This window comes from Pseudophryne corroboree, chromosome 7 (assembly GCF_028390025.1).
Source record: "Pseudophryne corroboree isolate aPseCor3 chromosome 7, aPseCor3.hap2, whole genome shotgun sequence".
NCBI classification, from domain to species: Eukaryota; Metazoa; Chordata; class Amphibia; order Anura; family Myobatrachidae; genus Pseudophryne; species Pseudophryne corroboree.
The window spans coordinates 410,812,516-410,825,784 of record NC_086450.1 but is presented as its reverse complement, the minus strand read 5'-3'; the positions used below and the strand labels follow the sequence as shown (position 1 = coordinate 410,825,784).

Here is a 13,269-nt window from a genome sequence, read left to right as displayed (position 1 = left end):
GATTTTAAATTTAAGATGGGTCTCACCGAACCGTCCGGTTTCGGTACCACAAACATTGTGGGAAAAGTAACCCTTTTCCTGTTGAAGGAGGGGTACCTTGATAATCACTTGCTGTGAATACAGTTTTTTGGATAGCCACCAACACTGCCTCCCTGGCAGAGGGAGTTGCCGGTAAGGCAGATTTTAGGAAACGGCGGGGGGGAGACGTCTCGAATTCCAGCCTGTACCTCTGAGATACTGTTTGAAGAACCCAGGGATCCACCTGTGAGAGAGCCCACTGTGCGCTGAAAATTTCTGAGACGGGCCCCCCACCGTACCCGGGTCCGCCTGAGCAGCCCCAGTGTCATGCTGTGGACTTACCGGACGCAGGGGAGGACTTCCGCTCCCGGGAACTAGCTGTGTGCTGCAGCTTTTTCCCTCTACCTTTTCCTCTTGGCAGAAAAGATGAGCCTCTAGCCCTCTACTTTTCTGGGGCCGAAGAGACTGTACCTGATAATACAGTGCTTACTTTTGCTGTGGGGTAGCTTGTGGCAAAAGTTTTGATTTCCCAGTCGTAGCTGTGGAAACGAGGTCTGAAAGACCATCCCCAAACAGTTCCACCCCCTTCTAGGGCAAACTTCCATGTGCCGTTTTGAATCGGTATCGCCCGACCATTGCCGAGTCCATAACCCCCGTCTGGCGGCAATGGTTTTACATAGCGCTTATTAGTGATGCCAGTCGGCAAATATCCCTCTGTGCATCACGCATGTATAAGACAGAGTCTTTTATATGCTCTATTTTCAGCAAAATATTGTCCCTATCTATAGTATAAATATTATCCGACAGGGAATCTGACCACGCAGCTGCCGCACTGCACATCCATGCCGAGGCAATAGCAGGTCTCAATATAATGCCTGTGTGTGTGTATATAGCTTTAAGGGTAGTTTTCTGCTTTCTATCAGCAGGTCCTTCAGGGCGGCCGTATCCGTGACGGTAGTGCCACCTTTTTTAATAAGCGTGTAACCGCTTTATCTACCCTAGGGGTTATTTCCCAACGTGACCTATCCTCTGGCGGAAAAGGGTACGCTGCTTAGAAATTATCAATTTCTTATCGGGGGAAGTCCACGCTTCCTCACACACCTCATATCAATTCCTCAGATGCAGGAAAACTACTGGTAGTTTTCTGTCACCAAACATAATACCCTTTTTTGTGGTATCTGGGGTATTATCAGAAATGTGTAATACATTTTTAATTGCCTCAAACATGTAACGGGTGGCCCTATTGGAAGGTACACTAGTCTCATCGTCGTCGACACTGGAGTCGGTATCCGTGTCAACATCTGTGTCTGCCATCTGAGGTAGCGGGCGTTTTAGAGCCCCTGATGACATGTGAGACGCTTGGACAGGCACAAGCTGAGCAGCCGGCTGTCCTATGTCGTCAAACCTTTTATGTAAGGAGTGGACACTGTCACGTAATTCCTTCCATAAGTCCATCCACACCGGTGTCGACCCCGCAGGGGGTGACATCCCATTCACAGGCATTTGCTCCGCCTCCACATCATTATCCTCATCATACATGTCGACACAGCAGTACCGACACACACACAGGGAATGCTCTGACAGAGGACAGGACCCCACAAAGCCCTTTGGGGAGACAGAGGGAGAGTATGCCAGCACACACCAGAGCGCTATATATCACAGGGATATCACCTATAGAGAGTGTTTTCCCTTATAGCTGCATAATATATATATACTGCGCCTAATTTGTGCCCCCCCCTCTCTTTTTAACCCTTTTCTGTAGTGCAGGACTGCAGGGGAGAGTCAGGGAGCGATCCCTCCAGCAGAGCTGTGAGGGGAAAATGGCGCCAGTGTGCTGAGGGAGATGGCTCCGCCCCTTTTTCGGCGGGCTTTCTCCCGCTATTGTAAAAGTTCTGGCAGGGGTTAATAAACACCTATATAGCCCCTGGGGCTATATATGGTGTCAGTTCGCCAGCCAAGGTGTTAATATTGCTGCTCAGGGCGCCCCCCCCCAGCGCCCTGCACCCATCAGTGACCGCAGTGTGTGGTGTGCATGAGGAGCAATGGCGCACAGCTGCAGTGCTGTGCGCTACCTTGGAGAAGACAGAAGTTTTCAGCCGCCGATTTTCCGGACCACCTTCTTGCTTCTGGCTCTGTAAGGGGGACGGAGGCGCGGCTCCGGGAACGGACGACGAGGTCTGGTCCTGTGTTCGATCCCTCTGGAGCTAATGGTGTCCAGTAGCCTAAGAAGCCCAAGCTACCACTACTTAGGTAGGTTCGCTTCTTCTCCCCTTAGTCCCTCGGTGCAGTGAGCCTGTTGCCAGCAGGTCTCACTAAAAATAAAAAACCTAACATATACTTTCTTCCTAGGAGCTCAGGAGAGCCCCTAGTGTGCATCCAGCTCAGCCGGGCACAGAAATCTAACTGAGGCTTGGAGGAGGGTCATAGGGGGAGGAGCCAGTGCACACCAGATAGTCCTAAAGCTTTCTTTAGATGTGCCCAGTCTCCTGCGGAGCCATCTATTCCCCATGGTCCTTACGGAGTCCCCAGCATCCACTAGGACGTCAGAGAAAAAATATTAACAAAAAAATAAAAATATTCAAAATAATTGTGGACTAAGCCACACAAGCCTGTTGCTACTTGAGCACGGAAAAAACACTGAGGTACTCTGGGATATGGTATGGCTGGGACCTAGCATGAAGTATTACTGGAGTAGCAGCAGAGTGGTAGTGCTGGGACCTAGCATGAAGTATTATTGGAGTAGCAGCAGAATGGTAGTGCTGGGACCTAGCATGAAGTATTATTGGAGTAGCAGCAGAATGGTAGTGTTGGGACCTAGCATGAAGTATTATTGGAGTAGGAGCAGAATGGTAGTGTTGGGACCTAGCATGAAGTATTACTGGAGTAGCAGAAGGACGGTTAGCACTGGGATTTACGGTAAGGCATTAGCGAGGTGGGCGTGTAGTACTGGAATATGGTAAGAAGTATCAAAAGGAATAGCAGACAATATACACTGATTAATACCTGTTTTTCAAACTCTGGTGAAAATCAATATTACTCTGGGGAGTCAGGATGCCATTTACAGAGTATGGCTGTGAAGAAAACAAGTAGAATTAATGCATGGTTAAGGCATTCTGTATTCTGCCTACAGTGGATAATCAAGCTCAATTCAGCCTGTAAATGCCTTACTTTAGGATTACTCTGCTTGGCCTGACAATGTAAGCCAGTGGTAGCCAACCCTGGTCCTCGAGAGCTACCAACAGTTCACGTTTTCCAGCTCACCTAGTAGGTGCACAGATGCAGTCATTACTAACTGACACATTTTAAAAGATCCACAGGTGGAACTAATCACTTAACTTGCGATTCTGTGAGGAGACCTGGAAAACGTGCACTGTTGGTAGCTCTCAAGGACCAGGGTTGGCTACCACTGATGTAAGCCATGATGCAGGTGATGTGGAGATTATTTAACAGTAGTTTATTTCTCTCAGGATAAGCGCTAGTTTTTGGAACTGCTGAATGTCACTTGCTTTTCCTTAAAATCAAAACCAAAAACTTCGATTTATTTCAAGAACAAATATACACTATATTGTTACAGTATCTCTGGTGATAATGAAACATTCTCTGTGCCTTTACTAAGTGTAACAAGTAGGAAATGGATGTGGTCTCTACATCTGAAAATTCCATACGTCAGTGGTTCCAAAACTGGGTGCCGCAGGCCACTTGTAGATGTGCCCTGAGTTGGTGGTCCAGGACCAATACAAATTATTTATGGTCAATGCAATTGGCAAAACCGGTACTTATGGCTTCCAGTCCTAACATATGTGGACAAACAAGTGAATCCTGTCCCTCACACCAGGGCTGACCCTAGGACGACATAGAAACACAATTTAACACTTTTTTTTTTTCTCAGTAAGAAACGTTTGGTCTAGGGGCGTTATGAAAAAAAATCTGATACTCTATAGAAAACTTTGTATGGAGCATGGGTTATGATTCTGCACTGACCTTCATTAGATTCTAGGTACAAAAAAACAAGATTTTACTTACCGGTAAATCTATTTCTCGTAGTCCGTAGAGGATGCTGGGGACTCCGTAAGGACCATGGGGAATAGACGGGCTCCGCAGGAGATAGGGCACTTTAAGAAAGCTTTGGATTCTGGGTGTGCACTGGCTCCTCCCTCTATGTCCCTCCTCCAGACCTCAGCTAGAGAAACTGTGCCCAGAGGAGATGAACAGTACGAGGAAAGGATTTTTGTAAATCTAAGGGCAAGATTCATACCAGCCACACCAATCACACCGTATAACATGTGATAAACTACCCAGTTAACAGTATGAACAATAACATAGCCTCGGTTCAAACCCGATCAACTATAACATAACCCTTATGTAAGCAATAACTATATACACGTCTTGCAGAAGAAGTCCGCACTTGGGACGGGCGCCCAGCATCCTCTACGGACTACGAGAAATAGATTTACCGGTAAGTAAAATCTTATTTTCTCTAACGTCCTAGAGGATGCTGGGGACTCCGTAAGGACCATGGGGATTATACCAAAGCTCCCAAACGGGCGGGAGAGTGCGGATGACTCTGCAGCACCGATTGAGCAAACAGGAGGTCCTCCTCAGCCAGGGTATCAAACTTATAGAACTTTGCAAAGGTGTTTGACCCCGACCAAGTAGCAGCTCGGCACAGTTGTAGTGCCGAGACCCCCCGGGCAGCCGCCCAAGAGGAGCCCACCTTCCTAGTGGAATGGGCCTTAACCGATTTAGGCAATGGCAATCCTGCCGAAGAATGCGCCTGCTGAATCGTGTAACAGATCCAGCGAGCAATAGTCTGCTTTGAAGCAGGAGCGCCAACCTTGTTGGCCGCATACAGAACAAACAGAGCTTCGGTCTTCCTGATCCTAGCTGTTCTGGTCACATAAATCTTCAAAGCCCGGACCACATCCAGGAACTCTGAATCCTCCAAGTCCCGTGTAGCCACAGGCATGACAATAGGTTGGTTCATATGAAAAGATGAGACCACCTTAGGCAGAAATTGAGGAGGAGTCCTCAACTCTGCCCTATCCACGTGAAAAATCAGGTATAGGCTTTTATATGATAAAGCCGCCAATTCCGAAACCCGCCTTGCAGAAGCTAAGGCTAACAACATGACCACTTTTCCAAGTGAGGTATTTCAACTCCACTGTTTTGAGTGGTTCAAACCAAGGTGACTTGAGGAAACTTAATACCACGTTTAGGTCCCAAGGCGCCACCGGAGGTACAAAGGGAGGCTGAATATGCAGCACGCCCTTCACAAAAGTCTGTACTTCAGGAAGAGAAGCCAATTCTCTTTGAAAGAAAATGGATAAGGCCGAAATTTGAACCTTTATGGACCCTAATTTTAGGCCCAAATTCACTCCCGTTTGAAGGAAGTGAAGCAGACGGCCCAACTGGAACTCCTCCGTAGGAGCAGCTCTGGCCTCACACCAAGAAACATATTTTCGTCATATACGGTGATAATGTTTCAACGTCACGTCTTTCCTAACCTTGATCAGGGTAGGAATGACCTCCTCCGGAATCCCTTTTTCCGCTAGGATCCGGCGTTCAACCGCCATGCCGTCAAACGCAGCCACGGTAAGTCTTGGAACAGACAGGGCCCCTGCTGCAGCAGGTCCTGCCTTAGAGGAAGAGGCCACGGATCTTCTGTGAGCAACTCTTGCAGCTCCGGATACCAAGTCCTCCGTGGCCAATCTGGAACAATGAGGATTGTTCTGACCCTGCTTATTCTCAACACCTTGGGTATGGAAGGAAGAGGAGGAAACACATAGACCGATCTGAACACCCAAGGTGACACCAGAGCGTCTACCGCTACCGCCTGAGGGTCCCTTGACCTGGCGCAATATCGCTTTAGCTTTTTGTTGAGACGGGACGCCATCATGTCTATTTGAGGCAGCCCCCACCGACCCGTGATCTGTGCGAAGACTTCTTGATGAAGTCCCCACTCTCCCGGATGCAGGTCGTGCCTGCTGAAGAAATCCGCCTCCCAGTTGTCCACCCCCGGGATGAACACTGCTGATAGTGCGCTTACATGGCCTTCCGCCCAGCGTAGAATCCTGGTCGCTTCTGCCATGGCCACTCTGCTTCGCGTTCCGCCTTGGCGGTTTACATGAGCCAATGCCGTGACATTGTCTGACTGAATCAGAACCAGTTTTTCCCGAAGCAATTCCTCCGCTTGATGCAGGGCGTTGTATATGGCCCTCAACTCCAGGACGTTGATGTGGAGACAAGTCTCTAGATTTGACCAGAGACCTTGGAAATTTCTTACCAGTGTGACTGCTCCCCAGCCACGGAGGCTTGCGTCCATGGTCACCAGGACCCAGTCCTGAATGCCGAATCTGCGACCCTCTAGTAGGTGAGCACTCTGCAGCCACCACATGAGAGATACCCTGGTCCTGGGAGACAGGGGGATCCTTTGATGCATTTGTAAATGGGACCCTGACCACTTGTCCAAGAGGTCCCATTGAAAAGTCCTCGCATGGAACCTGCCGAAGGGGATGGCCTCGTATGAAGCTATCATCTTCCCCAGAACCCATGTGCAATGATGCACTGAAACCTTTTTTGGCTTTAATAGGTTCCTGACCAGGGCTATGAGCTCCTGAACCTTTTCGATCGGAAGAAAAACCTTTTTCTGGTCTGTGTCCAGAATCAGGCCCAAAAAGGTCAGACGCGTTGTAGGGACTAGCTGGGACTTCGGTATATTGAGAATCCAGCCGTGTAACTGCAACGTCTTCATGGACAGAGACACGCTGTCCAGCAACTTCTCCCGAGATCTCGCCTTTATGAGGAGATCGTCCAAGTATGGGATAATTGTGACATCCTGCCTGCGCAGGAGCACCATCATTTCTGCCATTACCTTGGTGAAAATTCTCGGGGCCGTGGAAAGCCCAAACGGCAACGTCTGAAATTGGTAGTGACAGTCCTGCACTGCAAATCTCAGGAACGCCTGGTGAAGGGGGAATATCGGAACATGAAGGTAAGCATCCTTTATGTCCAGGGACACCATCCAATCCCCCCCCCCCCCTCCAGGCTGGCGATGACCGCCCTGAGTGATTCCAATTTGAACTTGAACCTCTTCAAGTACAGGTTCAGGGATTTTAGATTTAAAATGGGTCTGACCGAACCGTCTGGTTTCGGGACCACAAACAGGGTTGAGTAATATCCCTCTCCTTGCTGGAGATGAGGAACTGTGATAATCACCTGTTGAATATACAATTTTTGGATTGCTGCCAACACTAGCTCACTCTCTGACGGGGAAGCCGGCAGAGCCGATTTGAAAAACCGGCGAGGAGGCAAGTCTTCGAATTCCAGCCTGTATCCCTGAGAAACAATCTCTAATGCCCAGGAATCCACATGCGAGCGAACCCAGACGTGGCTGAAAAACCGAATACGAGCCCCCACTAGATCTGCCTACCCTCGGGAAGCCCCAGCGTCATGCGGAGGACTTTGCAGATGCAGGGGAGGACTTCTGCTCCTGGGAACTAGCTGTGTGCAGCCTTTTTCCCTTGCCTTTTCCTCTGGCAACAAAGGACGATCCCTGTACCTTCTTGATCTTATTGGAACGAAAGGACTGCATTTGATAATTAGGTGCCTTTTTTGTATGCTGCGGGGGGACATAAGGTAAGAAATTTGACTTACCAGCCGTAGCAGTAGAGACTAGGTCCGAGAGGCCGTCTCCAAACAACTCCTCCCCCTTGTAAGGCAAGGACTCCATATGCCGCTTTGAATCGGCGTCTCCCGTCCACTGTCGGGTCCACAAGAGCCGCCTAGCAGAAATAGACATAGCGTTTATTCTGGAGCTTAGTAAACAAATGTCTCTTTGAGCATCTCTCATATACAAGGCAGCCTCCCTGATATGCTCTATGGTCATTAAAATGGCATCCCTATCTAAGGTGTCAAGCTCCGTAGATAAGGAATCTGCCCATGCCACGACAGCACTACAAACCCAGGCCGACGCCATAGCCGGTCTAACAATAGTACCGGAATGAGTGTAAATGTGCTTCATGGTAATTTCCTGTCTGCGATCAGCAGGATCCTTGAGGGAAGCCGTATCCTGCGAAGGCAGTGCCACCTTTTTGGATAAGCGTGTCAGCGCCTTGTCTACTTTAGGCGAAGATTCCCATCGTATCCTATCCGTTTGTGGAAAAGGATACGCCATAAGAATCCTTTTGGGAACTTGTGGTCTCCTATCTGGAGATTCCCAAGCCTTTTCGCACAATTCGCTCAGCTCAAATGAGGACGGAAAGGTGACCTCAGGCTTTTTCCCTTTATACATGTGTACCCTCTGTCACAACTGAGGGCTGGTGCTAACCAGGGGGAAGCCTCAGTTGTAGGGGCTGAGGTATATGTGTACCTAGGAGGCAGTACAGGGTTCTTGGACATGCAGGGAACCTTTAGAACAAATGCCCGAAGGCGTGACCACGACAACAAGGGAAAGTTCAAAGGTTTTATTAAATACAGTTCAGAGGAATACTGATGACTTGGTACTGGTAATAGGAAACACAGTTCAGAGAAATACTTGGGATCGATGACGGAACACCGCTGGTTACTTTGGGATCGCTGGTAAGCTTTGAGTGAAGCTGGGGTTCGCAGATAGAAATGCACTATTGTACTTAGAAGCACAGGTGAAGCATGAAGTGATGCTGGGGATCGCTGGAAATGGCTGCTGGGAAGCCGGAGTTCAGACACAGGTGAATCAGGGTAGACTGTAGAGGGTTAATCACTGGAGTGTCGGGTTACACTGCAGAGTATAATCACCAGGGAGTCAGGCTGTACTGCAGAGAAAGTCCATGGGAGAACTGCACACTGGAATCACTGAAGACAATTGAAGCACTGACATCTTTCCACCCCAGGAACAGGATATTTATACCTGCTGGGAAGCAGGGATTGGCTGGCTGATTAACCAGAGACCAGAGTGCAGCTGCTGTGTAATCAGGCTGGGAGCAGAGTGCAGCTGATAGGCTGAAAGGTAACATGTGGTTAGGAAAACATGGCTGCGCCCATGGTAGCTTTTGGAGGGAAAGATTGTTTGTAACTTGAATGTGAGCTTTAACCATGAAGCTGCCAGAATCACAGTAAAGAGATTTGAAACAATGAGATGCAGCGTGCTGCACACAGACAGTGCAGGTGGAATCCAGGTTTGGAACACTGGGACAGTCTCAGGAGGCATTTGGAAGGTAAATACTGATAAGGAATTACCTAGATCGTGACACCCTCGTGTCAGGGACAGGGGTTTCCTCAGTAATATGCAAAACCTCTTTAATGGCAATAATCATGTACCGAATACCTTTTGCCACCTTCGGCTGTAATTTTGCATCTTCATAGTCGACCCTAGAGTCAGTATCCGTGTCAGTATCTGTGTCATCGATCTGGGATATGGTGCGCTTCTGAGGCCCCGAAGGTCCTGGCGCCACAGGGACAGGCATGGTCTGGCTACCTGACTGATCCCTAGCTTCTGCCTTGTCTAACCTTTTATGCAATAGATTGACATTTGCATATCCATCCATTCCTGTGTCGGCGCTGCCGACGGCGATATGACATTCAAGCACTCCCCCTCCACATTAAGCGAGCCTTCCTCGTCAAACATGTCGACACACGCGTACCGACACACTACACACACACTCACAGGGAAACTCTTTTTTGAAGACAGTATCCCCTTTAAGGCCCTTTGGAGAGACAGAGAGAGAGTATGCCAGCACACACCCCAGCGCAATGACCCTGGAGACCAACACAAAATGTTTTTCCCCAGCCGCACTGTATAATATGTTATCCGCCAATTATGTGCCCCCCCTACTCTTAAACACCCCTTCACCGTGTGTAGGCAGGGGAGAGTCCGGGGAGCTTCCTCTCAGCGGTGCTGTGGAGAGAAAATGGCGCTGGTGAGTGCTGAGGGAGAAACCCCGCCCCCTCGGCGGCGGGCTTCAGTCCCGCTCAAAGTTATTAAAAAATGGCGGGGGCTCTTTTATATACATGTACAGTGCCCACCTGTACATGTATATTGTCTTTTGCCATAAGAGAGGTGTTATATTGCTGCCCAGGGCGCCCCCCCTGCGCCCTGCACCCTTACAGTGACCGGAGTGTGTGAGGTGTATGGGAGCAATGGCGCACAGCTGCAGTGCTGTGCGTTACCTCAGTGAAGCTCTGAAGGCTTCTGCCGCCTGAGACGTCTTCTGACTTTGTTTCTTCTGGCTCTGTGAGGAGAACGGCGGCGCGGCTCTGGGGGTGGACGCCCAGTAAGAACCTGCGTTCACCCCCTCTGGAGCTAATGGTGTCCAGTAGCCGATGAAGCAGAGCCTATCAATTAAGTAGGTCTGCCCCTCTCTCCTCAGTCCCTCGATGCAGGGAGCCTGTTGCCAGCAGTGCTCCCTGTAAAAATGTAGAAAAAATCCTAACAAAAATGCTTCCTAGGCAGAGAACTCCGGGGAGCTCCCTGCAGTGCACCCATCTTGCTCTGGGCACAGTGTAAAACAGAGGTCTGGAGGAGGGACATAGAGGGAGGAGCCAGTGCACACCCAGAATCCAAAGCTTTCTTAAAGTGCCCTATCTCCTGCGGAGCCCGTCTATTCCCCATGGTCCTTACGGAGTCCCCAGCATCCTCTAGGACGTTAGAGAAATAGTGAATAAGCCAGAAGTGGACAATAAATGTAAGTATTAAATATTTGCTATAAGTCCATATGGCGGTGCGCCCTGAGTCAAAAGATTTAGAGACAACAAAACATTTTCAAGAGTGCGCCCAAACAAGAGTCAACTTTCTCTTCCCCTTTTTTTGACTCTACAGAAAACCACTGTCATACGTTGTCATCAAACATATTAGGGGGGAGGGGGGGAGGCGGACTTGAAGGATTTGCAGTATCTTGAAAACACATAATTTAAGGTTAGTGTAAGTAACTTTAGAATATTTGTGAATTTCACCTTAACCACCAAACATATCAAAATGGTCATAATGGTTTGGAAATACGTGTAAACCTGTTGTACAAATCTGGTTACAAGTTGTTGATGCTAGGATGTACTAAATCTGGAAAAACTACTTTTTAGTAATAGACAGAACTTCCCCGTTAACCCATAGAGAGACCATATAGGAACGGGATGTAGTTATGTGACCGGCGGTCTCACAATACCTCCGCCTGCATCCCGAACCCTGAAAATCCCTATAGGAACACATACTGGCTGCCAGTCTATTATACATAGATGAGGAGTCTGATTGCTGCATAGACAGAATTTAGGGCTAGGAAGGGCCGTCTTACCCCATAGGTGAGGAGCACGCCGCCTCGCTGTAGAACCTGCCCAGCACCATTAAACAGACCCTGTTGGCAGAAATAAAGGTAGTGAGGACAGATAACTGCTACAGTAAAAGGGAATAATCAGGTACATATGTATGTATGGAGGCAAAGTATCGGTGCAGTAAAACTGAATAACGAGGGAATAGAATAAAATAATAAAACAGTAATTTAATGTCAAAGTGCAAGGCCATACACATAATGGAGCATGAAATGAGATACCAGTTGTATCGAACAATGACAGTATCTAACTGGAACCATAAATCTAGCACTACAAAACGGGATGCGGTCATGTGACCGGTGCTCGGGATCCTGGCGGTCACCATGCCGACGCCGGAAACCCGTGCGATCTCAATGCTGCATGACGAATCCCGACACACACGGAGTTGGAATAAAACCTATGGCGAGCGCTACCTGGCTACTGGGATTTGCCCGTCACGGATATAATTAGCTGGTAAAATAAGAACAATTGTACAGGAATAAGGGGGGTAATTCTGAGTTGATCGCAGCAGGATTTTTGTTAGCAGTTGGGCAAAACCATGTGCACTGCAGGGGGGGCAGATATAACATGTGCAGAGACAGTTAGGTTTGAGTGGGTTATTTTGTTTCTGTGCAGGGTAAATACTGGCTGCTTTATTTTTACACTGCAATTTAGATTGCAGATTGAATACACCCCACCCAAATCTAACTCTCTCTGCACATGTTATATCTGCCCCCCCTGCAGTGCACATGGTTTTGCCCAACTGCTAACAAACTTCCTGCTGCGATCAATTCAGAATTACCCCCAAGAACACTGCAATTAGGAGGCTGACACAACGAGGTATACAGCTAACTGTAATATAATGGACAAGGCCCTACGGACAACTGCATGGGATCCGGTCTGAAGATCGACAGTGTCTAGGTCGACAATGTTTAGGTCGACCACTATAGGTCGACAGTCACTATGTCGACATGGATGGAAGGTCGACAGGGTTTCTAGGTCGACATGTGCTAGGTCGACAGGTCTAAAGGTCGACATGAGTTTTTCACATTTTTTTTTCTTTTTTTGCATTTTTTCATACTTAACGATCCACGTGGACTACGATTGGAACGGTAAAGTGTGCCGAGCGAAGGGGTAGCGGAGCGAAGGCACCATGCCCGAAGCATGGCGAGCGAAGCGAGCCATGCGAGGGGACGCGGTGCACTAATTTGGGATCCCGGTCACTCTACGAAGAAAACGACACCAAAAATAAATAAATCCTCATGTCGACCTTTAGACCTGTCGACCTAGCACATGTCGACCTAGAAACCCTGTCGACCTTCCATCCATGTCGACCTAGTGACTGTCGACCTATAGTGGTCGACCTAAACATTGTCGACCTAGTCACTGTCGATTTGATGAACCACACCCCAACTGCATACCCTGGTGTTACGATAAGGGCACTCTTGTATGATGAGCGATTACATGTTGCAACGTAATGCAGGGACTACAGGAACAAATGTCTGAGCACTGAACAGATTTGTGTCAATAAAGATTCCCACTTGGCCAATATATTGAAAAAATGTGGGATGTTGCTGGTTTTCTATATTTAGGAACTACGCATGGATACAGGAACAGAAGTTAGGAGTCAGACAGTTTACAGTCCTCATTGATACACCTGCTGCATGCTTGGGGGGGGGGGAGAGTTGATCATTCTCCCACAAAGAGCGCTAACAGACAGATTCAAACTTCTGTTTAGAACTCGGTAAAGAATGAGCAGAAATAAGCGTTAACTGCTGCATCTGGGCTGCTTGCGTTTCTGCAACTGTATAGCTCTAGTCGCTCTGGAGATCATTCCGAGTTGATCGCTCGCTAGCAACTTTTTGCAGCGGTGCGAACAAATAGTCGCCACCTATGGGGGAGTGTATTTTCGCTTTGCAAGTGTGCAAACGCTTTTGCAGCCGAGCGGTACAAAAAAAGTTTGTTGCAGTTTCTGAGTAG

At 48.5% G+C, this 13,269-nt stretch overlaps 2 protein-coding genes across 2 annotated transcripts in view; one reads left to right on the top strand and one right to left on the bottom strand.

Moving 5' to 3' along the window:
• METTL26 (methyltransferase like 26) overlaps nucleotides 1-13,269 on the bottom strand; it is a 45,550-nt gene that overhangs the window by 22,802 nt on the left and 9,479 nt on the right. The window contains exons 3-4 of the mRNA XM_063934692.1: nucleotides 11,277-11,336; nucleotides 3,022-3,089 (exon numbers count right to left, since the gene is read on the bottom strand). Of these exons, the coding sequence (XP_063790762.1) occupies nucleotides 3,022-3,089; nucleotides 11,277-11,336 (128 nt within the window). The remainder of the gene's footprint in view (nucleotides 1-3,021; nucleotides 3,090-11,276; nucleotides 11,337-13,269) is intronic.
• Nucleotides 9,116-13,269, top strand: part of MCRIP2 (MAPK regulated corepressor interacting protein 2) — a 121,886-nt gene continuing 117,732 nt past the window's right edge. Inside the window, exon 1 of the mRNA XM_063934694.1 lies at nucleotides 9,116-9,209. Coding sequence (XP_063790764.1) covers nucleotides 9,131-9,209 — 79 coding nt within the window. The 5' untranslated portion in view covers nucleotides 9,116-9,130. The remainder of the gene's footprint in view (nucleotides 9,210-13,269) is intronic.